The sequence below is a fragment of the Hyaena hyaena genome, unplaced genomic scaffold (genome assembly GCF_003009895.1).
Source record: "Hyaena hyaena isolate Hyena2069 unplaced genomic scaffold, ASM300989v1 scaffold_432, whole genome shotgun sequence".
Taxonomy (NCBI): domain Eukaryota; kingdom Metazoa; phylum Chordata; class Mammalia; order Carnivora; family Hyaenidae; genus Hyaena; species Hyaena hyaena.
Window position 1 is genome coordinate 1,514,205 of NW_024081063.1, and position 25,904 is coordinate 1,540,108.

The following is a 25,904-nucleotide window of genomic DNA, read 5'->3' on the forward strand; positions in this document are numbered from 1 at the left end:
CTCTCTCTCTCTCTCTCCTAGAAATAAATAAAACATTAAAAAAAAAAAAAGAATTACTTTAAGTATTTAGTCTCATCAATTCTTTTTCATGCATCCTGAACACTTTGGAACGTTTAGGGGTCGCGAGAGGTAGCTACTGGAGCACCCGTGTGGGGGTCAGTCGGTCCCAGGACCGCAGTCGGTATGATCAGGCAGTCATGACGCTATTCACTTGACTGCTGGATCGCACATGTCACTTGGCCCCCTCAGCCAGTGCCATGTCCTGGGTGTTGGAGTTTGCTGCCATGTCCCCTGTTATCTTAGAGACTGCTTGGGGACTGTTTGTTGGGTTTGTCAGGAATCACCGTCAAAGGGCACCTGTGACTGCTATAAGTAAAGCCACTCCGATGGCACGTGGGAGCTTGACAGTCTGTTTTTTCTTTATGATGAAACACAAGCAACTGTGTTCTGTGGATAAGGCAGGGGAAGCACCGGTGGGATTTTTTTCAACATGGAAGCAATGATGGTGGATGGGAGCTAAGACACTCATTCCTGGTTTTGTTTGTTTGTTTGTTTTTTGGTTTATATATTTATTGTGGGGGGGGGAGGGGCAGAGAGAAAGGGAGACAGAATCCCAAGCAGATTCCATGCTGCCACGGCAGAGCCAGATGTGGGGCTCCAACCCACCGAACCCATGAGATCATGACCTGAGCTGAAAGCAAGAGTTGGACGCTTAATCGGCTGAGCCCCCGGGCGCCCCTGCTTCCTGGGTGTTAAATGAAAGGGTCGCACCTGGCCGTCGCGGAGGAAGAAGCCTACGAGGTAGGAGAAGCCCAGCATGGTCTCCCGGTGCATGCCGTCGTGCAAGTCATTCTTCAGGAGTTTCTCCTCCAAGACCACGTGATACCTGAGCACGTCCTCCTCCTGGGTAACACACACAACTCAAAGTCAACGCATAGGTCAGCCTGTCCCCAGTCTCGTACTGGGCTACGCCCAGTGCCAGGCCCCGTGGGGGTCACAAGAGCAACAGCTTGTTGAATTGCGAGGTTTTGCCAAGGCGCCGTGTCGCAGTAGATGTTAGATACTAAAGCTGAGACGCAGTGCCTCGGACTGGGCCAGCCTTCCATGTGGGGCGGTCGGGAGCTCCTGAGGTGACCTTAAATCCCAGACTGAGGGCACAAAGGTTGAGGGAGGACTTTAGAGAGGATTTCTTTGAAGAGACGTGCTGTGAAGAGAGGGGCCCCACACCCCAGCCTGCCCTTCGCCTCAGGGGTCACAAGAGGAGATTCGATGGGATGTTTTGAAGAACGTGACCTGTGTCCCCTGCGGAGAGGGTGACCTGTGGGACCGGGTTATACTCAGACCTGAGCAATCTCGTGCCAGGGGTGGCTGGTGGGCTGACTCACTGAGGAGGGAGGAGGGTGGACAGGCTAGCACTCCCAGCGCTGGCGTGGGACAGGAAAGGACGTGTGTCCTGTGGACCAGATGTGTGATAGGGTCTGAGCAAACTGGGGCCATAGGTCCCAGATGGGCTCCCCGCTGCCACCCGGGGGAAAGCAGGAGGTGGGTTCTGGATGCTTGGGGTCCGAGGAAGAGATAAATGACTACAGCAATAGGATGCATGCACACAGGTCAAGGGGACAGCAGTCAGAGACCACTGGTGATGGGTGGGGTCTCCAAAGGACCCACCTGAGTGGGGCTGGGGGAGGTGGGGAGAGGGCGAGAGAGCGTGCTTTGAAACCCTGGCTTGGCCCAGAGAGAGCAATGGTATCTCAAGACAGTACCAGTTAGGCAAGCCCCTTCCTATGCTTTTCCCTTCTCTTCCTGAGAACTCCAAACCCACCCTCCACGCTCTGCTTTTGTGATGCCGGCGCCTCGACAGCAGTCCACAGTTTTCCATTGCCCAGGCTCCAGTTAAGTTCTGCCAGAGGAAAGTGCTAGAAGGAGACTGTGAGGCCTATTAGGGCAGAAGGAGGGAGAAAGGATTTCCCCGTCCTGCTTGCCTCCTGTGCTTATGGGCGTCCCCCAAGCCCGGCACCGCACCCCGGAGTGGCAGCGGGGTCTGGAGCGCGGTTTCCCAGGCGTCAGCACCTGCCACGCAACACCGTCTGCTAGAGCCTGGGTCTGGGACCCCCAAGGACCCTCCTCCGGGGTCAGAGACGCCAGATGAGCAGCGCCCCCTCCGCAGAGGTCTGAGTGACATCTCTGAGAGGCTCTTCCTCCGCATGTCTCTAAATTTTAGTAATTCTAACATCTTCCCTTTGTTCTTCCCGCCTTTTGGGCCTAGATGCTTCCTGCAGCTGCTACCTCTGTGACTTCCTCTCCTTCCTTTTAACCTTTCAGTTATATTTACACAGCTTTGTCCCTACTCAACAATTCGTGATAGTAAACTCTCTCCCATACGGCTTCTGTCTCCTGATGGACCCTGGTAGATTCAAGAACAAGCCCCATCGTCTAGTTTCCTGCCTGGACAAAGCCCCCGCAGGGAACAGCGAGAGAAGATGTGATTTTAAATCCAATTCGACCTGTTGATTATTACTGGAATTTTTTTTTAAACTTAATTGGGACTGTGTTTGTGACTTCACATGGTCCTAGAACTTTTGGGGAAAACAGAAAGATTGTGGGATTGCCTGAAGTTTCATCCCAGGGCAGAGAAAGAATATTTTCCACTGGACACATTCAAAGAGACGGGCAGGGCAGGGAGATCGCAGGATCCTCATCCCATCGCAGGAGTCCTGTTTTCTCCACATGCCAGTCCCAAATCTAGGACAGTGTCTCTGACTTCATGGAGTTTATAATGTACTTGGAGAGCTAAGGGTCGCTCACTTGAAAGGACAATTCACACCATATAGATACCGAGGGGGGGTGCAAATGGTCTGAATTCAAAGGCGGGAGAGATTTTCTGAAGGCTCGGGTGGCCAGGGCCAGCTTTCCTGAGGAGGTCAGAGTGGACTCGAATAATAGGTAGGGAGATTCAGGAGGTAGTGAAGGCAGAAGGGCAGTGTGTGTGTGTGTGTGTGTGTGTGTATGTGTGTGTGTGTGCGCGCGTGCATGTGCACATGTGTGTCTGTGTGTGTGGGTAGATATGAATAAGGGCACCAAATACATCTTTGGCTTGTTTAGGGCCTCTGAGACCATCTCTCTGGTTAGACCATACGATTTCTGCAGAGTATGGGTGGGTCCAAGGATGTCATTGAGGGGCTTCAAGCGTCAGTTGGGGCTTAGTCACCCTACTTGAAGATGTAAGGGAAAGCTGTGTGCTTGCTGTGCTAATACAGCTTCAAACATGTCCTCTCATCATGGGGCAGGGGGCTGGGGACAGGGCACCCCCCCGGCTCCTAAGGGAAAATTCTGGAGCCACCACCAAATAGAGGAGGGATGGCAGCCAGTCGATGGAGGCCTTAGACATCTGGGGAGGTAGTCTGAACTGAAGTTGAGGCTGCGTCCAAGGGTTTTGAGGCAGACCGTGTCATGTTGGAGCTCTGTATTCTTTGACAAAATCCTTTGACAAATTTGGGCTGTGTAGCACCAGATGTTAGGAATCAGGGAGGACATAGGTGACAGAAGAGGATGAAGACAGAGACCACCGACCTTCTCTTCATCCCTGCCGCGGACACTCAGTGGCCGGGGACCAGAGAGGCAGGGTGGGGAAGGAGGGTGACCATGAGGATCCTTCCTGGTCCCTGAGACACCTGCGTCCTCACGTATCAGGGCCCACATGTGAGCTGCAGTGGCTATGAATGAAACACGCGAGCAGAGACGTCTCAGTGCAGGTTTACATGAAGTATCTGCACATGGACATGGAAGTTCTGATGAAAGAATGAGGTTGTATGTGATTGACGGATTGAAAAACCTTGAGTGTGAAAGTTCAGAAAATAATTGTCCTGGTTATGGTTCCCAATACCTACTAGAGTTGCAACCTTCTTCTCCCGGATGTAATTCTCAATGGCGTTGTTGTTTGGAGCAAACACTGTATAAGCATCAGCTGTCTCGATCGCACTCGCCAGATTATATTGCTGTGATGGAGGGAGACAAGAATGCATGAGGGATTCCCATTCCCAGGTCACCTGGGCCAGTGGGTCACGCAGAGAACCGTGGCACCTACAATGATGTAGCCCCGGAAGATGGAATAGTCGGGCATCTGGTCCAACCGCATGAGCAGGTTTGGTAGGGAGCCAGTTAGACTTCTTCGGGGAACCAGCACCTGGGGAGGGGAGGGAAACCACAAAGTCTGTTACATGTGTCAGTAGGGCTTGCTGCCCTCCGGTACGTAGGGTCATGTCATGTGACAATATGCAATTACAGGTGCCTCTGTGCATTTTAAAAAGGGCACCATTTCCTCTTACAGCTGGTGATACCAACAGGGGTGCCCAGCCTGGGGAGTGAAGTGGGCTGGGTTTTAGCCACGCGCCTTTATGCACGGCACAACTTGTACAAATGTTCATGGTGGCCCTGACGAAGGTGACCACGATGTCCAAGGGCAGGTATAGGGGGTCCTTAGGGAGCCAGTGCAACCCAGAGTCTAAGCAGAGACCTTGAACCAGTTGACAGGCATCCAGGAATCTTCTGTGGTCACATAACTTCTTCCTCAAGCCAGTTACTTAACTATGAGGAGGCTTAGTTGTCTCATTAAAAAAAATGTTTATTTATTTGTTTATTTTGAGAGAAAGCAAGCACGAGGGAGAGGGAGAGGCAGAGAGAGAGAGAGAGAGAGGCTGGGGAGAGAGAGACCCCCAAGCAGGCTCTGCACAGTCAGTGCAGAGCCCGACACAGGGCTGAAACTCACTATCTGTGAAATCACGACCTGAGCTGAAATGAAGAGTCGATGCTTAACCGACTGAGCCACCCGGGTGCCCTTTATTTGTCCTATTTGTGAACTGAGGATAGTCACGTCTATTTTCTCAAGGCTGTTGTAAAAATCAGATGAGAGAATGTGACATAATATTCTGTACAGTGCCTTGCACCTACTGGGCTGTCAATCATCCCAGTTATTACCGTGTACGAGGCTGGGTGCTTATGCTGCCGAGGGACACAGAGATGTAGCCCAGCCCCTGGGAGCTGCCATCGTGTGGGGAGCCCGGGCTATACCACAAGGAAGAGCCATCAGTACAAGAGGGCATAGCGTGCTGAGTGGGTTCTACACCAAAATATCCTGTGGGGTGACAGGGGAAGAAGAAAGGAATAAAACGAACAGCTGCGGAGGGAGGGCCTGCTGGGCATCGAGAGAGAGGGTGTTATTTAATTCTTACTGGAGAAGAACATGAGGCTCAGACTGGTTATGTAGCTTGCCCAAGGTCACATAGCTAGCTCTATGCTGGTACCCAGATACCGTATGGCATCATTGATGATATGGGCCGCAGGGATCAAGGAAGGCTTCAAAGAGGAGGTGAGACCTGAATTGGCCCCATGATAATAACACTCAGTTCAGGAGATAGGCTGAGGTGTCACTATCAACACTCTCACCATAGGACTCACAGGTGTGGCCATCAGAAATGTAAACTAGATGAGGTAATTTTATGTTTCCTAAAAACGTTTCTAGTCCTTTGGAAGGCCAGGATTGGAGAATAAAAATATCCTTGCTAAGTAATGTTCTTGTCATAAACCCAGGGTGTCTGCATGGCTCAGTCGGTTAAGCGTCTAACTCTTGATTTCAGCTCAGGTGGTGATCTCACGGTTCATGTGTTCAAGCCCCACGTCGGGCTCTGTGCTGACAGTGAGGAGCTTGCTTGGGATTCTCTCTCTCTCCTCTCTCTCTCTGCTCCTCCCCCCTCCCCTCAGAGTAAATAAAAATGAAAAAAAAAAAGTCATAAACTCAGCATATTTCCGTGCAAGTGATGAATCCCTTGCTAAAAAATGTTTTTCTTAATGCCTCTTGGTAATACAAGGCAATTGCAAGTTTTCTGCAAATAATGCATCAGGAGTCTTAAAATTGCCTCATTTTTCTGAACAGAAATAGTTGACCTTTTCTGTAAATTAAAATCAAAAGTGGGTATATAAGTACCAAGTGGGGATAATTTTAGTCAAAATGCTATTAGTTAACTGTCTTTTCCAATCTCCCACCTTTCAAAAGTCCCCAGTGTGCCCTAATTTCCCACCTTAATTTTTAATGAAAATCCTAATATAGTAACTGCAAATTATAGGATAGCTTCAAATCCCATTTCCCACTATGTTTTTTTTTTTTCCCATGGCATACCTTTGAGTACTGTTGAATTGTGTCTTAGAAGAAAATGAAATTTTCAAAATATCTTTTCTACCCTTTTCCATTTTTTTCTAGGCCTTCCTTACCCCCATCTTTTTAGGGTGCAATAATGCAGAGGAAAAATATACATAACCCCCTTGCATCTCTTCCAGTTCTTGAGTAAGATAATCCCATAGGTAAGAAATATAGTCTGGGTGGCTCCCCTTGATGTAGGGCTGTGGCAGAAGACAGCCCGAATAAACAGGCTGAGTCTGACCGAAGGAACAGAGCCTCTGAACAGTTTCAACATTAATGTCATGGAGCATGACCCAGGTTACTTTTATGTTAAAGGTAGGCCCCCTCCCCTGCAAAAGATACTATACAGGAGGAGAAATGAATGGCATAAGAAGAGCTGCTGGGCATGTGGGACCTTGCAAGTTTGTACCTTGTTGATGATGTGTATCACACCATTTGTGGCTGCGTTGTCACCGTCAATGACAGATGCTCCTTCGATTGTGATATTCTGTAAATGCAAGCCCAGTGGGAAGGTGAGTCACCACAGAGTCATACATCCAGGGATTGAAAGTATTCCTGGGCTTTATACTTCTTGAGCAGTAGCGACGCTCACACTTTGGATTATGACCCCAAACCAGAAATGTCCTTAAAATATGACACATTAGACATCACACACACACACACACACACACACACACACACACACACACACAATCAAAATGAAGTGATACTTTCCTCTACTGTTTGGGAGGCCCCAGAATACCAATTCTTTTCTTCTTTATTTCATTCAAAGAGTGCCGGTTGAGACTCACCAAAATGATCCTGCAGTTTGAAAAGCACTGTAGACAGTGTTGTGGGTTGAATTGTGTCCTCAAATTCATATGTTGGAGTCCTAACCCCTCGTACCTCAGAATGGGACCTTATTTGGAAACAGGGTCTTTATAGGGGCAATCACATTAAAATGAGATCATTACGGTAAGTCTTACTTCAAGATGGCTGGTGTCCTTGTAAGAAGAGGAAATTTGGACGTAGAAAGCTGTGCAGGGAGAACACTGTGTGAGTGTGAAGAAGGCCATGTTCAAGACTAGGAGACAGCCTGGAACAGCTCCTTCCACAGCCCTTGGGAACAAATCTTGCTCACACCTCGATCTTGGACTTCTGGCCTCCAGAATCATGAAACAAAATTCTCTGTTGTTTGAGCTACTCACTTTGTGGCCCGTGGTTATAGGAGCCCTAACAAACTAATACAGATAGTAACCAACTTTTCTGATCAGCACCCAGCTACTTCTCTAGAATATTAATTACCCAACATACCCACTCACCCAGTCACCAACCAACTGTGACATGACTGGGCTCCATTCTCTACTTTTCTTTCTTCTTCTCTCCACCATTACCCTTTATTTAAAACCTCTGCTGGGACCCTAGGTGCAGAAGGGGACTTGTCTCTCTCTGAGCAGCTCCCAAGTTATATCACCAGTGTCCCTGAAGAAAACATTCCTGGCCACCTTGCGCATCCTTTTTGGTTAAAGGGAGACATTTATATCAGACATAGGAACTCAATAAAAATGTGTCTTTGGTGGTTAGTTCCTCCAGGTTAATGGTCCCAATTGATTTGTCTGTGAATTTATAGAACCTGTGATAAGCCTGCCTAGGATGGATGTTCAGTAAATGATTGCTAAGAGAATCAACTAAAACATTGATGGAAGGGACGCCACGGTGGCTCAGGTGGTTAAGCGTCTGACTTGGGCTTGGGTCATGAGCTCACAATTCATGGGTTCAAGCCCCACATCAGGCTCTGTGCTGACAGCTCGGTGCCTGGAGCCTGCTTCAGATTCTGTGTCTCGCTCTCTCTCCCCCTCCCTGCTCACACTCTGTCTCTGTCTGTCTCAAAAATAAATGTAAAAAAAAAATAAGCACTGATGGAAAATAACTACATTGTCTGATATATGTATGTAATGCACGGGAATTATAATAATATGTAAAGAATCCATGGACTGTATGCAACTCTTTTTCTGCTTTCTCAAAAGAATGATCTGATGAAGTACATACATTCTGGTAATTCTAGGCATAGACCCTTTTCACAGTGCTCATGTTGATGAGTAGGAAGCTAAAAATGTTTTAAAGCAGTAATTCTAAACCAATTTTGACTGTGGCCCATGGTCCACTGATGTGGCAGTTCCCACTTTCTAGTAGAATCCTCATTTTCATCTTGTGCCATTCACAGAAAGAGCTTTAAGCTACTGCCCTATGCAGCAGGGCATCCAAACTTCCTAATGGAAGATGGAATCCAAGTCCTGACACACTGCAGTAAGTGCCAGAAGGTGAGCTCTAAGGCTTTGGCACTGCCTTCACTCCACATAGCAGGTGCTCAGTAAGTATTTGTTGACCCACCCCAACCCAATATAAAATTTTAGTAATCTATAATGACTCATTAGTAGGTTACCAGTAACCAGCTTTTAGTTAACCATATACAAATAACCAAAGTTGTGAAATTGTACTAACATTTACCCAGGACAATGGAAATGTTTGCCTTTCTGGATCAGTTTGTGGTCTCTTGGGAAAAGCTGTGTAGCCAACCAGTGGGTGGAGGGCCACATTTTATAGGATCACTACTACAGCGTCTGTGTGTGTGTGTGTGTGTGTGTGTATCAATAGATGCCGACAGTTGTTGAAGCTGGGTGATGCCTACATGGAAGTTCTATTCTTGGTCTATTTTTGCTCATGTTTGGAAATTTCCACAACACAGAAATTGTTAAGAGTACAGCATGATCAGAAATGACACATCTCCACTAAACAGACAAGTTACTGCACTCTCTTACCCCATCTGCCTTCGCCAGGTGAAGGAAGTTGCCCTGCAAAGACGTTGCCAGCATGTCAGAAGGTGACAGAGCCTGCAGATCTGCCACTCCATATGTGCCTAGTAGCATGTGGTATCTAAAACAACAGTCCATAATGGCTACAATGAAATATCAGTGCATGAGGCAGTATCATTGAGTCATTAAGAAAATAGGTTCTGGAACCAGACTGTCAGGTTCAAACTCTTCCCCTGCATTTATCAGCCATGAAACCTTGGGTTAGTTACTTAATCACCCTTGCCTCAGTTTATACATCTATAAAATAGGTCTAATTTTTTAATGAATGGATCAAGATGTGGTTTATCTATACAATGGAATACTACATGGCAATGAGAAAGAATGAAATCTGGCCATGTGTAGCAACATGGATGGACCTTGAGGGTGTTATGCTGANTTAACAATAGAACTCCCCTATGACCGAGCAATTGCACTGCTAGGAATTTACCCAAGGGATATAGAAATGCTGAGGCATAGGAGCACATGTACCCCAATGTTCATAGCAGCACTCTCAACAATAGCCAACACATGGAAAGAACCTAAGTGTCCATCAGTGGATGAATGGATCAAGAAGATGTGGTTTATCTAGACGATGGAATACTACATGGCAATGAGAAAGAATGAAATCTGGCCATGTGTAGCAACATGGATGGACCTTGAGGGTGTTATGCTGAGCAAAATAAGTCAGGCAGAGGACAGCTACCATATGTTTGCATGTATAGGAGGATTAGGAGGAACTTAACGGAGGACCGTGGGGGAGAAGATGGGGAGAAAATAGTGGGGGAGAGGGAGGGAGGCAAACCATGAGAGACTCTTGAATGCTGAGAACAAACTGAGGACTGATGGGTGTGGGGGGGTGGGGAAGGGGAGTGATGGGCATGGAGGAGGGCACTTGTGGGGATGAGCACTGGGTGTTATATGGAAACCAACTTGACAATAAACTATTAAAAATATAAAATAAAATAGGTCTAATTTTAATGCCTCTCTCATAGGGTTGCTAGGAGGATGAACTGAGTTATACCTAAAGCAGTTAGCACAGAGTTGTTGTCAATAATGTTAACTATTATCATCCTAGGGTAAGAGAGTTCTAGACCATGTTGCATTCCACAGATCTCAAGGACCATGTGACTTCCCTCCATTGAACTTTGTTCACACTGATGCTAATAAGATATTGTGAAGAATTGAATACATGATACCTACTTTATTAGGGCTGGAATATTGCTCTTGGACAACCAAAAGTCTTTTTCATCTTGGTCCATGTTCTCAATAGCTTGTGGGGAGGGCACGAGAACCGTGAGGTTTGAGGTGGCTGACAGCATGGCTTGTAGAGAAGCATTCTGAATCACAGGAGGGAAGGACAATAGGCTTGATTCACATTCGAGAACAAACAGGGCTGAATGCTTGGCAGAGATGACAATTCCCATGTGTCAGGGATACTGGAAATGTCCTACAGACCCCTTTCCCAAATCCATCCCACCCTCTGTCTGGTGCCCCCTATTCTCTTATGAGATGCATTCTTCTTATTTAAATGTGTGAGCTTTGTCAAAAGGCACATTTTCCTGATCCTCCAGTCAGACTTTGAGCCATGATCAGTCATTTACCCTTTAGTCTAAACAAAGAATCAGAGCATCATCTTGATGATCGTGTGTGGGGGTGTGTGTGTGCACATGTATGTACAGAGAACCATGGGAACCCTTGGGATAAGGATGCTGGGAAGGTTATGGAAAGCGTTTCAGCATGGGAGACACACTGGAGGCCTGAAATCAAACTTAACCTACTTTTCGTTCTTCCTTAGAGCCAGTTCTGGGTAGAAGAGGTGTGTTTAGGTTTAACAGCTGCTCCCAGGAAAAACAAAAAGCCTTCATTTGTAGTGTTCCCTGATTTCTGTGGTGTATATCCTCCCACCATGGCTGATTTCAAGCATTGAAAGTGGAGTTGAGGATGATGTGCTCTTATGTATTGGGATGAGCTGGGCTCACAGCGCCACCGGGCAAGCTTACACATGTGGGGCTAGTCTATATGGAAATCAGCATGTACAATGGGACTCTCAGTCCCTGCTCTTCCATGTGGTGGGGCAGAGAGGCCCCACCCAGTAAGGAGCTGTCCACGAGTGGTGCTGACCAGCTATTACCTACCTTGACACGTGTCTACTCAAAGGGGATAAACCATTGGTCATGATGGGACCTTGGTCCACTCATGCAAAGATGACAAAGATTCAGACAACTGGTACAGTGGGGATTGGATTCTTCATTATAGAACTTCCCAGGAGAGAAGAAGCAGCACCTCTAGGCATGTTGGGCTGAGAACTAAGCGCACGTGGATTGCCCCAGATTGCAACTATGAATACCAAATCCAACTCCGTGAATTGCAATAACAATATGTTGCCATTCCAAAGAGACCTCTTGATGCCTGAAGCTATATGTATATATCTGAATTGGTTGAAAACTTGACCCCTCCAGCTTAACCTAGACCGGAAGTTCTTAGCCCTGGTTGCATGTTAGAATCAGCCGGGAAGCCTTTACAATGCATCGATGCCCAGGGTAAACCTCTGACCAATCAAATCAGAATGTGTGCAAGTGGGAGCCTCAGCATGGCTACTGAAACATCTTATTCCATGGGATTCTAAAGTGCAGTCAGGGCAGAGAGCCACTGCTCTAGACAATTGCCTTCCCTCCTTCTTACCAGCTTCCCTTCTTTCAGTTTTCTGTTATATGCATTCCAAATTTCTAAAATTATATACATTTCTTACATTCCAACAAAGGTACTCACATTTATCCACTGGTTAAATATAGCTGCCGCAGAGAGAAATGACAATTCCTTATTCATGTCGTGCAGGGGAGGGAGGGAGAGATGAGAGAGAACACGAGAGAAGGAACAATGAATGAGAAGCATAATCACAGTGCATGTCTGAGTAGCACGCACTTAACCTCCCTATGGCTGGGCTCATTTTTGTTGCCAGCAGGAATGGGGGCCCCAGCTGGTTGAATTTCCACATTGCCAAAATGGCACATTTCTTTCATGCTTAGTGGCTCCATTATCCTCTGTAAAGAAGTAATTCCAGAAACTTCAGATGGAACAACCACCTGACGTTCTTCCAGATCAGAGTTTAGTTGTTAAGAACATGGCACCCAACCTTATGGACAGTCACAGAGCTCAATGGCAGCTCCCTTTCAGAGCCAACTTTGAGTAGTGGTTTGGGAGGCAGGCCCCAACCACCCCAGTTTTCACTCTGTTTGGACATTTCCTAATTCCTTAGGCGAGTTACTTAATCTCTCTGGGCCTCAATTTTCTTGTCTGTAAGATGGGGATAATAAAAGCTCCAACTGATAGGTTGATGTGAAATTTGGAGGACTTAATGTTTTAAAGTGCTTAGAATAGATGCTTGGTAAGTCTTAGCCACTTCTAGTTTTCATTTCTCTACCGTGGAATGTATTATGAACATACATATTGAACCACTACAATGGGCACCAGGTTGGAGTGAAGGAAGGGTAGAAGATATGAAAAGGAAAAGATAACTTCTGCTTTCCCACAACTTACACTTGTTTGGGGGAAGTTGAAAGACAGCGCCATTAAGTCAGTGATGTGTGCAGGTGTGGTAGATCTGGCTCTTGAGTTGAAAAAGACTGGGTTCATTTCCTGAGTCTGCCCTTTACTAGCTGTGTGATCTTGGGCGAATGACTTAACCTCTCTGAGAACTCGAGTGTCTTGTCTGAAAAATGAATATGATGATGCCGCGCTGCTGGGGTTATGAATGTCACATGCACTCATATAGGGGAAAGCATTTTAAAACTATTAAATGCCATGAAAATGGCAACAGCAGTTATCATACGCAAATGTGCACAGGAGCAATATAAATCTTAGAGTTGTCCCAATTCCTGTTGGAAAGTAGTTGAGGTTAGTAAATGAGTTAGTAAATACCTATCAGATAGTGAATCAGTAAACTGACAAGGTCAGGAGCTGAGACGCATGAGTAATCCCCTGAGGGGGCAGCTCCAAGGGAAAGTGGGGTGCAGGTGGGATGTGAGCTGATGGCAGAAAGATGGGAGGGGAGGCTGGGTCCGTGCGAGAGAGGAGCGGAGTCGGTAACCCGATGGCTGGGCTGCGTGAGTGGAGCCTGTGTAGAGACGGCCGGAGCGCCAGGCTAAGGATTTGGGCCTCATCTTGCTTTCTGCTGAGGAGAGGGGCATTGTGAAAGCAGAGTTTGGAGGCTTAGGCTTTAGGACACGTGGCTCAGGGGCAGTGAGAAAATGTTGGGTCTACACTGCATGATCTGGGTATCAGGAGCTCCTGGCCTGACAGGGTGAGTAGAAGGAACAGTGTAAAGTGAAGGGTGGGCAGGACCTTGAAGAGGCAGAGCGGCCAAGGGCGGGATGGGCGGTTGGCTAAGGGGAACACGGGCTGGGGCGAGGCTTGGTTTGGGAAAGGTGCAGCCCTGGGGATTGCTGGGCAAGTGGCTTCCGCAGACGGGAGGAGCAGGAAGCAAAGTGCAGCGAGTTGAACAAAACTAACTGAGGACCCTTGTCAATTTATTTCTCCTTCAACAACTCTCTGTAAACACTGGGAGCGAAGTAGGAAACAAGACAAAGATCTACCCTCCAGAGTTTATATTCCTGAGGTTGGGGAGTCGGACCACATCTGAGCAACGACAGTTCGGTGTGAGGTGCGCAGTCCTCTCCCGGAGTATTCTGTCCTAGAGGCTAAGTGCATGAGCTCTTTGCCTGGACAGCCTCAGGCTAGATCCCTCTGAGGGCCCGGGGTGTGTGTGTGTGTGTGTGTGTGTGTGTGTGTGTGGCAAGTTTGCTTAGATTCTCACCTAAAGAGTACATCAGGGGCCAGTTAGCCCTTCATGAGGGAAGTTTGTGAACGGAAAGAGGTAGATCGGCGCGGAAAGGAAGTCCCCCTACTTGGTACATAGGAGGAACCCAATGAAAGTGAGCCGTCAGCAGCCTGTAGATTTGTGGCCCAAGGAACACGGCCTCTGTGCAAAGCAGCTTGCTTCCTAGGTAATTGCCTGGAGCAGATGATTGGTAGAGCACTTTAAAGGCACCCTGGTAAAAAGTTCTGTGTGTTTTCTAAAAGAGTTTTGTCTTTATTATTCTGCACAAGAGTTCTCTTAGCTCACTTACCACGGCTGCATTTCCATAGCACAGAAGGCCGTCTCCTTCATAGCCCTCTTGGCAAACACAACTCCAGAGGCCAGAAGAAGTAAACTGACAGGTTGCCTGATAAAACAAAGAGAAAAGAAAGAATTCGCTTTCCTCACGAAAGATTTGCCTCCAGTTACATCCATGAGCCCTCTGGTTCCATCTAAGGTGAGGACCTGCCGCGTTGGGTTTGGAGGATGATGGGAGTGACCCGCAGACCCTTTGACCTGGAGTGGTGAAAGGCTCCTGTCTACGTACACGTTTGGTGCCTCGCTGCTGGGGCTATGAAGGTCCCATGCACCCACGGAGGGGAAAGCATTTTAAAACTATTAGACACCATGAAAATGGCAACAATGATTATCATATGAAAATGTGCACAGAGGCAATAAACCTTAATCACAATTACAGTCTGTCTTTTCATCCCTCTCAGATGGGGCCTATGAGAGCACGGGATACCCAGGGAATTTGAACTTCAGATCAACAAATACGTTTTAGTGTAAGTAGGTCCCATGTAATGTTTGGGGCGTGCTGGTGCTGAAGAAGGATTCACTGGAGATCTGAAATCCACACTTCACTGGCTGTCCTGTACCGATTTTATCTGCCAACTCTATATTGCTGCTTCAGTGCTGTGGAGTGAAGTGAAAGTAGCAGTAACTTCCCATGTTTGGAATGTCAGGGCTTGGTTGGGCTTAAATGAAGCAAGAATGTTGGATCTCCTTCTGATTTATGAAGGGCTCACTTTTAGGAAATAGATACTGTGGGGTATCTTCCCTATTTTTATTCTATAAAAACTACCCCGCCCCTACCCTGGTAACCATGTTCCTGATATGTCATCACCCTCCCTGGCCATCAGTGACTGGCTCATATGTGGACACCTGGACCCCGCTGGGCTGGTCAGATCCTTTCTTCTATGGTGGTGAGGGTGACATTGATCTAAGAAAAGGGAGCTGTGTACCCCAGGATGCAAAGAGAAGCATTACAAGTTGGGAGAGAGAGAGTGCAGATGTATAGAGAAAAGCAACATGAGAGATCACATAGTCTCTGAGGATTAGAGGAAGAGGCTGCTTAGATCTTGGTGTCTTCAGGTTTTGATTCTGGGTCTTTGGGAAGTCTGCTTATATTTCCTGCCATGGACCTACCCTAGGGTACTCCCTGCAATTTCTTTTTTTGCTTAAGTTGATTTGTGTGGATTCTGTTCCTGGCATTCAAAAGCACTGTGACTAAGGTGCTGTCTTCATTGGTTCGGATGTCAGGTGCCTCTTTTGAAAGCCTGCCCTTCCATAATTTAGACACAAGGCACAATCTACCCTTGAATGGGTATTGTCACCAATAATTTGTGGTAAACTCTGTTTTGACATTCAACCTGGGAGTCCAGTTATCTTGATTCAGAATCGCCAGATTTAGCAGATAAAAAATACCAAGTTAAAGATAAACTTTAGAGAGGGTATGAATATTTTTTAGTATAAATTTGTCCTACATAATCTTTGGAACATACTTGTGCTGCAGGATTGTTAGTTGTTTGAAATTGCGATTTCACTGGGAACCCTGTGTTATATGTCAGTTCTTCGAAGACTTGGATTGGAGCGAAATTTGTAAGAACCACTCACATTTTGCTTGGGGACTCTCTTCAGGGGGAGAAAAGATTTTGTTCACTAGTAGGTCCAGATAAGAAACAATCTAGCCTTTCTTTCTCAAGTAACTTTCTTTTCTTTTTAAAGTAAGGCTAAAGAAAATGAAATAACTCACCAGTGGATGACATTTCCCTGTTTGTTCCAAGCACGAAGGCACAGCTTCGCAGTCAATCCCATTGCCTCGAAATCCTTCCTTGCATTCACACTCATTCTGTAATTCCAAGAACAAAGGGGATAATTGAAAACAATGGCCTTTCATGCCTTGCCATCACATGGCCTGAAAAATGAACCCCCGAAATCGTAGCTGTTTGGCCCTCTGAGAAAACAGAATGAATGTCTTCCATTTGTTATACTTCAGATTCCAGAGCTTTTGGTCTGCACATTCTGTGTTACATTACCCAGTCTGATTGTTCCTTGCTACTTCCTTTTTAGATTCAGCATCCCAGAAGGGTCATACATGATATAAGACAACCCATCAAGTTGTGGGAAGAAATGAATACAATTTCTACTTACAAATTTTTATCTTTAACAATATAACTATTATTTGCTATGTGTGCATTATAAGGTAAATATGTGTATCTTAGATGCAAGTATATGTGCACAAAAGCACCTAAATACATCTTTACGTGGTATGGCAAGACTTTGTAAATGTGGGTGTTTAATCTCCTCTACTTAGTACTGGGGTAGCGCCTCCCTGCACCTCTACCCTGACATACTAAGCCAAACATGGTTTGTCTATTTATTTATTTGTTTGTTTATTTATTTTAAAGTTTATTTACTTATTTTGAGAGAGAGAGAGAACCAATGAGGAAGGGGAAGAAAGAGGAGGGTACAGAGGATCTGAAGCAGGCTCTGTGCTGACAGGAGAAAGCCCGATGCAAAGCTCAAACTCACAAACTATGAGATGATGACCTGCGCTGAAATCAACAGTTGGATGCTTAACTAACTGAGCCACCCAGGTGCCCCATGGTTTATCTTTTTAAATAAATATTCATGGTAATTAGGATTTGTGCCTACTTGGAATATCTAAAAGTTTTCAAGCCAACTAGTAACTACTGTGGACCATCCTAAATATGGTCTATTTTATTTCTTACATGGCATTATAAAAAGACCTTTGTCTTCCTCCATCTCCCTCATGAGGATGCCTTTAAAATTTGTCCACAGAGGGATGCCTGAGTGGCTCAGTCGGTTAAGTGTCCAACTTCGGCTCAGGTCATGATCTCATGGTTCGTGGGTTCGAGCCCTGCCTTGGGCTCTGTGCTGCCAGCTAGCTCAGAGCCTGGAGCCTGTTTCAGATTCGGTATCTCCCTCTTTCTCTGACCCTCTCCTGCTCACACTGTCTATTTCTCTCTCTCTCTCAGAAATAAATAAAACATTAAAAAATTAAAATTTGTCCACAGAAAGAAAAAGTAGAGAGAGGACAGATACTAACATGGGTTGAACTCTGTATTCCTCACCACCCCCAATTTATATGTTGAAATCTTGACCCCAGTACCCCAGAATGTAACCTTACTTGGAAATAGGAATGTTATTATATAGTTAGTTAAGATGAGGTCACACTGGATGTGGGTAGGTCCCTAATCCAATAAGACTGGTGTCCTCATAAAAAGAGGGGATTTGGACACAGACAGGCACCAGGGAGAATGCGTGTGAAGATGAAGACAGAGGTCAGGACGATGCATATATAAGGTGAGGAATGCAAAGACGGCCAGCAAGCTACCCGGAGCCAGAAGAGAGGCACGGAATAGATTCTTCTTCATAGCCCTTGGAAGGAACTGAACCTGCCTGCTCACACCTTGATCTTGGACCTCTGGTCTCCAGAACCGTGAGAGTCCATTTTGTTGTTCTGTGCCACCCAGCTAGAGACGCTTTGTGACAGCAGCCTTAGCAAACGAATACAGATACCAAGACATTTTTTCTTTCTTTCCGAAGTGCAATCTGGCAATTCAAGTGAGTTAAAATGAATGCAACTGCTTGCCAAATGCTCGGTGAGACATAAGACAGTAGTGAGCTCTTCTGAGGAATGGGACTTTTCCATGGCTCTAGTCACAGGACAGTCATCCTCACCTCCTCAGAGCTGACTTGCTCCTATGCAGTAGCATTCTCTGCCTCAGTCTCCCTTACCCGAGGTTAGGTGAGAGTGATCAACGGACTGTCGAGTTCTACAGAAATGCAAAGTATGGTCAGGTGGTGACTAAGAGCGGGGCTCTGGAGTCAGACTGGGTGTCAGTCTTGCACCATGATTTATTTTCTATGCCATGGGAACAAATCACTTAGCATCTCTGTGCCTCAGTCTCCTTTTTGGTAAGATGGAATAATGCTGGTACCTATGTGGCAACAAAAGCAAAAATAAGCAAGTGGGACTACATCAAACTAAAAAGCTTCTGCACAGCAAAGGAGCCCATCAACAAAACGAAAAGGCAATCTACCAAATGGGAAAAGATATTTGCAAATCTCATATCTAATAAGTGGTGAATGTTCAAAATATTCAAAGAACTCATACAATGCAATAACAAAACAATAAACAATTCTATTTAAAAATGGCCAGAAGATCTGGATACATATTTTTCCAGAGAAGATACTCAGCAGCCAACAGGTACACAAAAGGATGCCCAATGTCACTAGTCATCAGGGAAAGGCAAATCAAGAGCACACTGTGATGTCACCTCACACCTGTTAGAAGGCCTATTACCAAAAAGACAAGAGATAACAAGTGTTGGCGAGGATGTGGGAGAAAGGGAACTCAGGTGCTATTGGTGGAAATGTAAATTGGTGCCGCCGCTATGGAAAACAGTATTGTGGTTCCTCAAAAAAATGAAGACTAGAACTACTATACCTTCGAGTAATTTCATTTCTGAATGTTTATCCAAATTTGAAAAGCTATATTCAGTGTCATGTTCATTGTAGCATTATTTATAATATAAACCGAGATATGGAAGCAACTCAAGTGTCCATTGATAGATAAATGGAAAAAGAAGATGTGTACACACACACACACACACACACACACACACACACACACTGTGAAATATTACTCAGCCATAAAAAAGAAGGAGATCTTGCCATTTACAACAACATAGATGGACCTCAAGGGCATTATGCTAAGTGAAGTAAGTCAGACAGAGAAAGATAAATACCATATGATCTCACTTGTATAGGGAATTAAAAAAAAGCAAAAACAAAAACCTAAAACCAAAAGCAAGCCCATAGATAAAGAGAACAGATTGGTGGTTTGCCAGAGGCTGGGGTAGGGATGGGTCAAATGGGTGAAGAGTGTCAAAAGGTGGAAAAAAAAATAGTACCTACGTCACAGGTTTGCTGTGACAATGAACCCATTTTCGCTACTACAAATGATTAGAAAGCTGCAGTAAGTTCCAGCCAAAGTACTTCTATGTCTGGAAGGAAAACGTCACTGCAGGAATCCTGCTCTCCTTTGCTCTCTAGCACGTGTGACCTACCTGCCCGGGACCCACATACAAACAGGTGGCATTGATGTGGCAGCCGCCAGTGCCGGGCAGCAGGCAGTTGTTAATCTCTGAGCAGTCTCTGCCATCCCCCGTCCATCCCTCCTGGCACACGCATGCGTGGGTACCTGTGCCAGTTTTGATGCATTCTGCCTGCAGGAAGAAAAGAAGCAAAATCTCTGAAACCTCAGAGCCACATGATTCGAAAAGCAGAGAAAAGGAGGTACATTCTAGAAACACATGTTTGCATGGAGTACACTAGAAATGATTATTTCTATATGCACTGCACCCTATATGCACATTTGCACTGAGACCCACAGAAAAGGTGAGATGATTTAAGGAACAGAGTTGCTTGTGGTTGGCCAGCCAATGACCATCACCTTGAACATCGCTGTTATTTATTGAGCCAGGGACTGTTCTTAGCGCTTTGCTGGTATAAGCCATCATCTTGAGGAAGGTACTGTTACAGTCTCTGTGTTACAGGTAAGGAAAGCAGGCTTAGAGGAGTTAAGTGGCTTGCCTAAGATCACACAGCTACGAAACTTCACGAACCCAGGTCTCTATAATGCTGAAGCCCAAGCTCCTAACCACAGTACCAACTCCAGACCTGTCAGGACGACCACCTTAGGAGGCCCAAGGACAGTGTGAGAGGAGAAAGTGTTGTTGAGTGTGCGGGACTAGCCCAAGGGGCATCTGGTGGGGGTGGGCCAAGGCATTAACTTCCGATTTCAGCCTCAGAGCCAGGATAAGTCACTGGCAGAGACGCGGTCTCATCCACCTCAAGCCACTGTGGCTGTGGGTGAGCAATGAACACACGGTGGGTGGGCCATTCCTGTGAGTAAGGAATGGCGGTCACTCAGCCTGGTGGTGATAATCAAAAGGTATTCTGAAAGCAGCTGTGAGCTTGGGCTATACCCCTGGGCTATACCCAATAACAGAATTTAGGGCAAGTCACTTAATGTCCCCAAGCCTCAGTTTCTTCATCAGTACAATGGGGATAAGATCATCTGTTCCGTTCGGCTGGGGGTGGGGGAAGAGCAAACGAGATCAGGTACATTCACATCACTTGTAAGCTATAATATTTGAATCAGTAGTTTATTACTAATAATCTCCAATATCTGATTCTCAGGCTGTTTTTAAGAGCCCAAAGACCCGTGCTTCTGTGGTCCTGAGACATCTCCTGCACACATGGCTTTGGGAAGTAGAGGCTCACAGAAGGCATCGGCACCGCCTTTAAAGCTTCAGGGATCCAGCAAATAGGCTAAAACGAAAAGCCATCAGACACCGTTTTTTTCGGTAAGGCCTTCCATCAGGATTTCCTAAAACACCAGGCCGCTTGGAAATCAAGACCAACACTCACATTGGGGCTGCAGCCTCCTGGGGTTAATCTTGTGCAAGGGTCCATCTCCGAACAGAGGCTTCCGTCCCCTTCGTAGCCTGCTTTGCAAACACAGCTGCAAAGAAGAGTGAGCGCACAAAATCAGCCCCGGACGTAGAAGCATCCACTGCCCAGGGGTGGGCCGGCCAGCCAGGGGTGAACCGGTCCCCGGCCGGGCGCTTGGCAGTCTGCCCTCATGGGGGGAGCCAGTGTAGCCAGGTGATCACGGGCACTTGGGTGGGGGGGAGGGCTGCAGTGCCACCTCTCAGCAGTCGTGGGCCCCAGGACGAGTCCCTTAACCTCCGGGAGACTTTGTTTCCTCCTCAGGAGCATGAGTCTAAAATCTCGCTCTAGGGCTGTGAAGGTCAAATCAGCACGAGGAGCGTGTAGCAGGGCACCTGTATGAGCTTGTGTCCCCTTAGCCCCGGCGTCCGGCAGCTTTACCGCTTCGATGGGGCTGGAATCCGCCTCGAGCTTAGCATCTGCGGTTCTGCAGAGAACAGCTACCGACTCTTTACATAATGGTTTTCAGCATACTTGAAAATGAGGGTCAGGTGAGACCTCTCCTCTCTCCCTTCTCTGGTCCCTCAGATTTCCCTGTTTTTTTTTGTTGTTGTTGTTGGAGCACGACACTCTCAGGTGCCTGATTCCATGAGCGGACATGGTTTACTGACCCATCACCCTTTCTTTCAGACACACCTTCCAACATGTTCCCCCATGATCCTTTCTCAAATGAGCCGTTCATTCATTCTTTTGTTCCACTAATGTTTATTGAGACCCTTCTGAGAGGTGCTGGGTCACCTGTGACTGCGTCCTATCCCACATCACTGTTGTAAATTCAATCATACAGGCTTCACAAAAATTTAAATAGAATTATTTTTCATGTATCGAGTCTCCCAGAGGAACAAAATACTTAGTCTGGTGCGCAAATGAAAAAAACAGATCGATCCGTTCCAACACTGTTTGATTTAACCTACGTTTATGTAGTATATGCAGACCCATGTTGATAGCCCTTTGTGGGTGATTTCAGAGGTTTTAAGGACAGTTTTGGTAACTTGTGATTTTTGACTTATGTATGGAAGTAGATCCTAACTCTCAAAGCTGATGCCTTTCTATCGTACCACCGTAGAGGGGAAGAGACGTCTCTGGGCCCACGCTACCTACATTCGTGGGGGAGCCAGCTAATAAGCAGGTAAGAGAGGAACTGTGCAATTACAAATAAAGAAAAATGCTTTAAAAATAAGAATACTAGACATTCTCTGCATTTCCCAGGACATTTCCTGGGTTACAGCCTTTGAAGCAGATATTCCTAGAGAAGAAAGTTTCCTCTGACGCTGCCCCTCCCTCATCTCCAAGCCCACTGTGTGATCTAATGACCAAGACCCGATTTCCTATAAGATGCCTTTAACAGGGGAATCATTATTAATGGCTTTAGGAAGTAGAGGCATTTTTAAAAAAATTTTTTAACTTTTAAACTTTACTTATTTATTGAGAGAGAGAAAGAGAGAGAGAGAGAGAGAGCACACAAGTTGGGGAGGGGCAGAGAGAAGGAGAGACAGAATCCCAAGCAGGTTCCACTCAATTGGAGCAGAGCCTGATGCAGAGCTCGAACTCATAGACTGTGAGATCATGACATGAACTGAGCTCAAGAGTTGGATACCTAACCGACTGTGCCACCCAGGAGCCCTAGTAAAGGCATTTTTAAAGGGTTGGAAAGTGGTGGATCAACTTTCATTTCTTTGCCTAAGTGATGATAATAGCCATAGTTTCCATGACTGAACACCTATGATGTGCTAGCCCCGGTGCTGGGTACTTTTACATTCAGTTTTTATAATCTCCACAATTGCCCTGCTATGTAGGCAACATCATCCTTACTGTACTGATGAAGAAAGTGAAGCTCAGAGAGGTTAAGTAACTTGCCCAAGGTCACACAGCTGGTAAGTTTCAAAACAGGGGGTGCTGTAATTTGAACCCAGCTCAATCTGAGGTTTTCTCCACAAAAGCCACACTAGCAGCCAGAGGGAATGGGGCTTTGTCTGCAAAGGGTGTAGTTATGGGTTGGGTCTGTCTACAGGTAGCTGGTGGCTGTGGGCTGTTAAGGGTGGCACCCACAGGCCTACCTTGCTGTCCCATTGCTGTATTCACAGGTGGCGTGGATATGACAGAACTGCACATAGGGCCCACAGGCTGAGGTCTGCTTGTGGCAGAACGTCCCCGTGGAGCCTTCTCGGCACGTGCCGGCCAGGCAGGCCCCGTCGCTGTCGATCCTGTTATCGCACGTTCCGTAAATACACAGACATTCTGGGAGAGAAGGAAAAGGGGCATCCAGGGGTTGGGGGACGAGCATAGCAATGGGGCACATGGGTCATGAAGGAGAGAGACCACCTCCCCTCACCCCCCTCTCATGCCTGTCAGAGCAGAACGTGGGGCTGAGCCCGGGGGGCGGCCCTGGGGGCTATTTCTTAGCTTGTCAAGTGTCTCTCGATGTGCCTGAGACAGTGAGCTTGACTGTCCCATCAAGGAGGGGAAGAATGGAGTCTCAGAAGTGCTTAGCGCGCGCGCGCACGCGTGTGTGTATGTGTGTGTGTGTGTGAAAGAGACCAAAGAACTCCATCTTCATTTACTTCTTGGTCGGAGAGCTTACTTTGGAAATTTCTGACCTTTCTGGAATCAGGAGAAGGGGTTTCTCACGCCGGCACGGCCTCTGATGTGCAGCTGACGTATTTGCTCCTCACTCTCCAGTGCAGCAACCAAGGATAACTGATAGCCAGTACTTGTGCACTGACTGTGTTCTAGGCACCGGGCCAGCCTTGACATGTACCATCTCATTAACAGTCACCAGCCTCAGAAGGGGGGAACTTTCATCACCCTCATTTCCAGATGAGGAAACTGAGGCCCAGGGAGGAGAAGCAAATTGCCTAACTGGCTGCTAAGTTTTCAAACAGGGACTTGAACTTAGGGCTTCAAGTTCCATTTCTGTTCGTGCCCAAGTGCAAACACAGCAGGTCAATGTATTAGCCGTGTTCCGCATGTCTCCTTATCAGTTTCCACGTCAGCTGTTTACTTTGCTTTTGATGATAGCTGTTCAAAACTTGCGACGTGTGCCTCAGACTCAGGCTCCAATGCGTGCGGGAGTGAGAAGAAGGACATGAAGTTTCTCAAACATCAGTGGCAAGGGTTGGGGGGTTTGGGGTCTGATCAGAAATGAAGGCATCTGTGGTTCTGCCCCAGGAGGGCGATGGGAGAGGAAGTCGTGTGAGTGCTTCCAGGATAGGGAAGAGAGTCGGAGTGAACAGGCTGGAAAAGCATGGCTAGATTTAAACAAAAGACTTTTCACAAACTTTAAAGCAAGTCAGGGCTTAATTTGCAAGGGACAGGGACCCAGAAGGAAGAGGGGCTCTCCTGCATGGGGTGACAGGCAGCCATCAAGTGGGACAAGAGACATCGGTTCAGGAAGCGTCCACAGCTTCTCTGACCTCAGCATCCTACCCCATTGGCCTCATAAAACTGCCAACGTTGTCAGGCTTTGGAATAAAACCATTTTTTCCCCTGAGAAACCTTATTTGGCACAAAGAACAGTGACTTAGGATCAGCAGCCATGGCCCTGCTGTGCTCCAGTGTCCTGGCCCCTGTGAAAGGCGGTTGTAAAGATCAGACAAGGTAAGAGAGGAAGGGCTGTGTGCTTTGTAACACATGAGTGAGTTAGTGGGAGTAATAAGCACAGGTCCATCTACGGACTTCTTGCTGGTGCAAGCTCTGTGCTAAAGCCCTAAATTATGATCTGACTTCATCAAAAATCCATCACATGGGTACCGATCTTCATTCTATAGACAGGGAAGTTGAGGCTCAATGAGAGTCTTTTTCCAAGTTCACACAGCCTGTCATTTGCAGAGTGGGGATTTAGCTTTGGTTGGCTTGAGCCCACAGCAGCTCTGATTTTGTTCTTTCAAATTCTAATCTTAGTGTAGACTCATATATCAATATTTATTTTTGTAGATCTGTGTATCTCTCCACTTAAATAGATGCATGATGCAATTTTAAAAAGCATGATGCATGCTTTGAAGGTTATATAATTGCATTTTTGTTTAATGCTTAGTGTTGTGGAGCTTTCTATTTCTTCTGCAAGCTTCTTGGCATTTATGTCACTGAATTATGAATAATGGCAACAGGGACAACAATCACAGATGATAGTAAGAGATGGTGTATCTGTATTGCATTCTAGGTGCTAGGGGTTCCAACCAAGGCAAGCGCTTTCCATTCATAACTTGCACTAACTTACGAGGTAATTACAATTATTAGACCCATTTTATAGATGAGGAAACCGAGGTCTAGAGAGGGAAGTGGAGTAACTTGCCCAAGGTCACACATTTTGCAAAGAGGGGAGCTGATAGAAGGGGATTGCTTGAAAGGTAGAGAGTGATTCTGTGTGTTGCAACAGGACTCACTGTCTCTTCACGTTTTGGGGAGAAACCTTAAGAGACTGTTTTTCAAAGCAAGGTCCTGTGGCCAGCAGTGTTGGCATCCCCAGGGAACGTGTTGGAATTGCAGGTTCTCTGATACCACCCAGGCCTGCTGCCTCAGAAACTCTGCTGTAGGGCCCAGCAATCCAGCACGTGCTACAGCTTGATGACAGAGTGCTTGAAAGGTGGCCCAGACGAAAGCATGCGCCAAGCAAAGGGGCACACAGCGCCGTGACTGTGCTGTTGCTTTGCGGCAGTGCAGCGGGGGCCCTGGCCGAGGGGCAGGAGGAAACCCTGGAAGTGCCACTTACTTTTGTCACACCGGGGTCCGTATTTATTGGGATCGGAGCAGAACTGACACCGGGAGCCTTGGAAGCCATCCTGGCAAATGCACGTCCCGTTGCCGTCGAGGCCGTCTGCGCACTGCGAGCAAAGGAGGCCCCGAGGGTGTTAGGACAATGCTCAGCCACGAAGGAGCCCCAGATGCCATTGTGCCATGAATGCAGAGTCAGTCTCTTTGGGACTCCTTGTGGGAAGTGTAGTCATGCTGGTATCAGGTAGGATGCTATAACAGTGACAGGCTTGGGGTCCTGAGTCAGGATCTTGACCATTAAGGGAAGCCATTCAGGAAGAAACGGTGTCACAGTGGTGAACTAGGAACCTGCAAACACTGCTTGAGGGATGGTATGACCAGCCACCGCCCTTCAGGATGAAGGCTGGCCCCCTCTCTGTTGCTCAGCTTTATGGCGTGAGACTGCAGCATCTCCCCCTACAGCGTAAGACTTTTCATCTTCCACCTGCCC

The 25,904-nt window shown here is 46.8% G+C and overlaps 1 protein-coding gene across 1 annotated transcript in view; it reads right to left on the reverse strand.

Moving 5' to 3' along the window:
• Window positions 1–25,904, reverse strand: part of STAB2 (stabilin 2) — a gene marked incomplete at its 5' end in the record, with an annotated part of 137,737 nt that overhangs the window by 65,277 nt on the left and 46,556 nt on the right. The window contains 13 exons of the mRNA XM_039252871.1: window positions 772–903; window positions 3,888–3,995; window positions 4,085–4,183; window positions 6,603–6,680; window positions 8,992–9,106; window positions 10,225–10,361; window positions 11,794–11,841; window positions 14,151–14,246; window positions 15,915–16,010; window positions 19,258–19,416; window positions 20,624–20,717; window positions 22,762–22,942; window positions 25,413–25,524. Of these exons, the coding sequence (XP_039108802.1) occupies window positions 772–903; window positions 3,888–3,995; window positions 4,085–4,183; window positions 6,603–6,680; window positions 8,992–9,106; window positions 10,225–10,361; window positions 11,794–11,841; window positions 14,151–14,246; window positions 15,915–16,010; window positions 19,258–19,416; window positions 20,624–20,717; window positions 22,762–22,942; window positions 25,413–25,524 (1,455 nt within the window). The remainder of the gene's footprint in view (window positions 1–771; window positions 904–3,887; window positions 3,996–4,084; window positions 4,184–6,602; window positions 6,681–8,991; window positions 9,107–10,224; window positions 10,362–11,793; window positions 11,842–14,150; window positions 14,247–15,914; window positions 16,011–19,257; window positions 19,417–20,623; window positions 20,718–22,761; window positions 22,943–25,412; window positions 25,525–25,904) is intronic.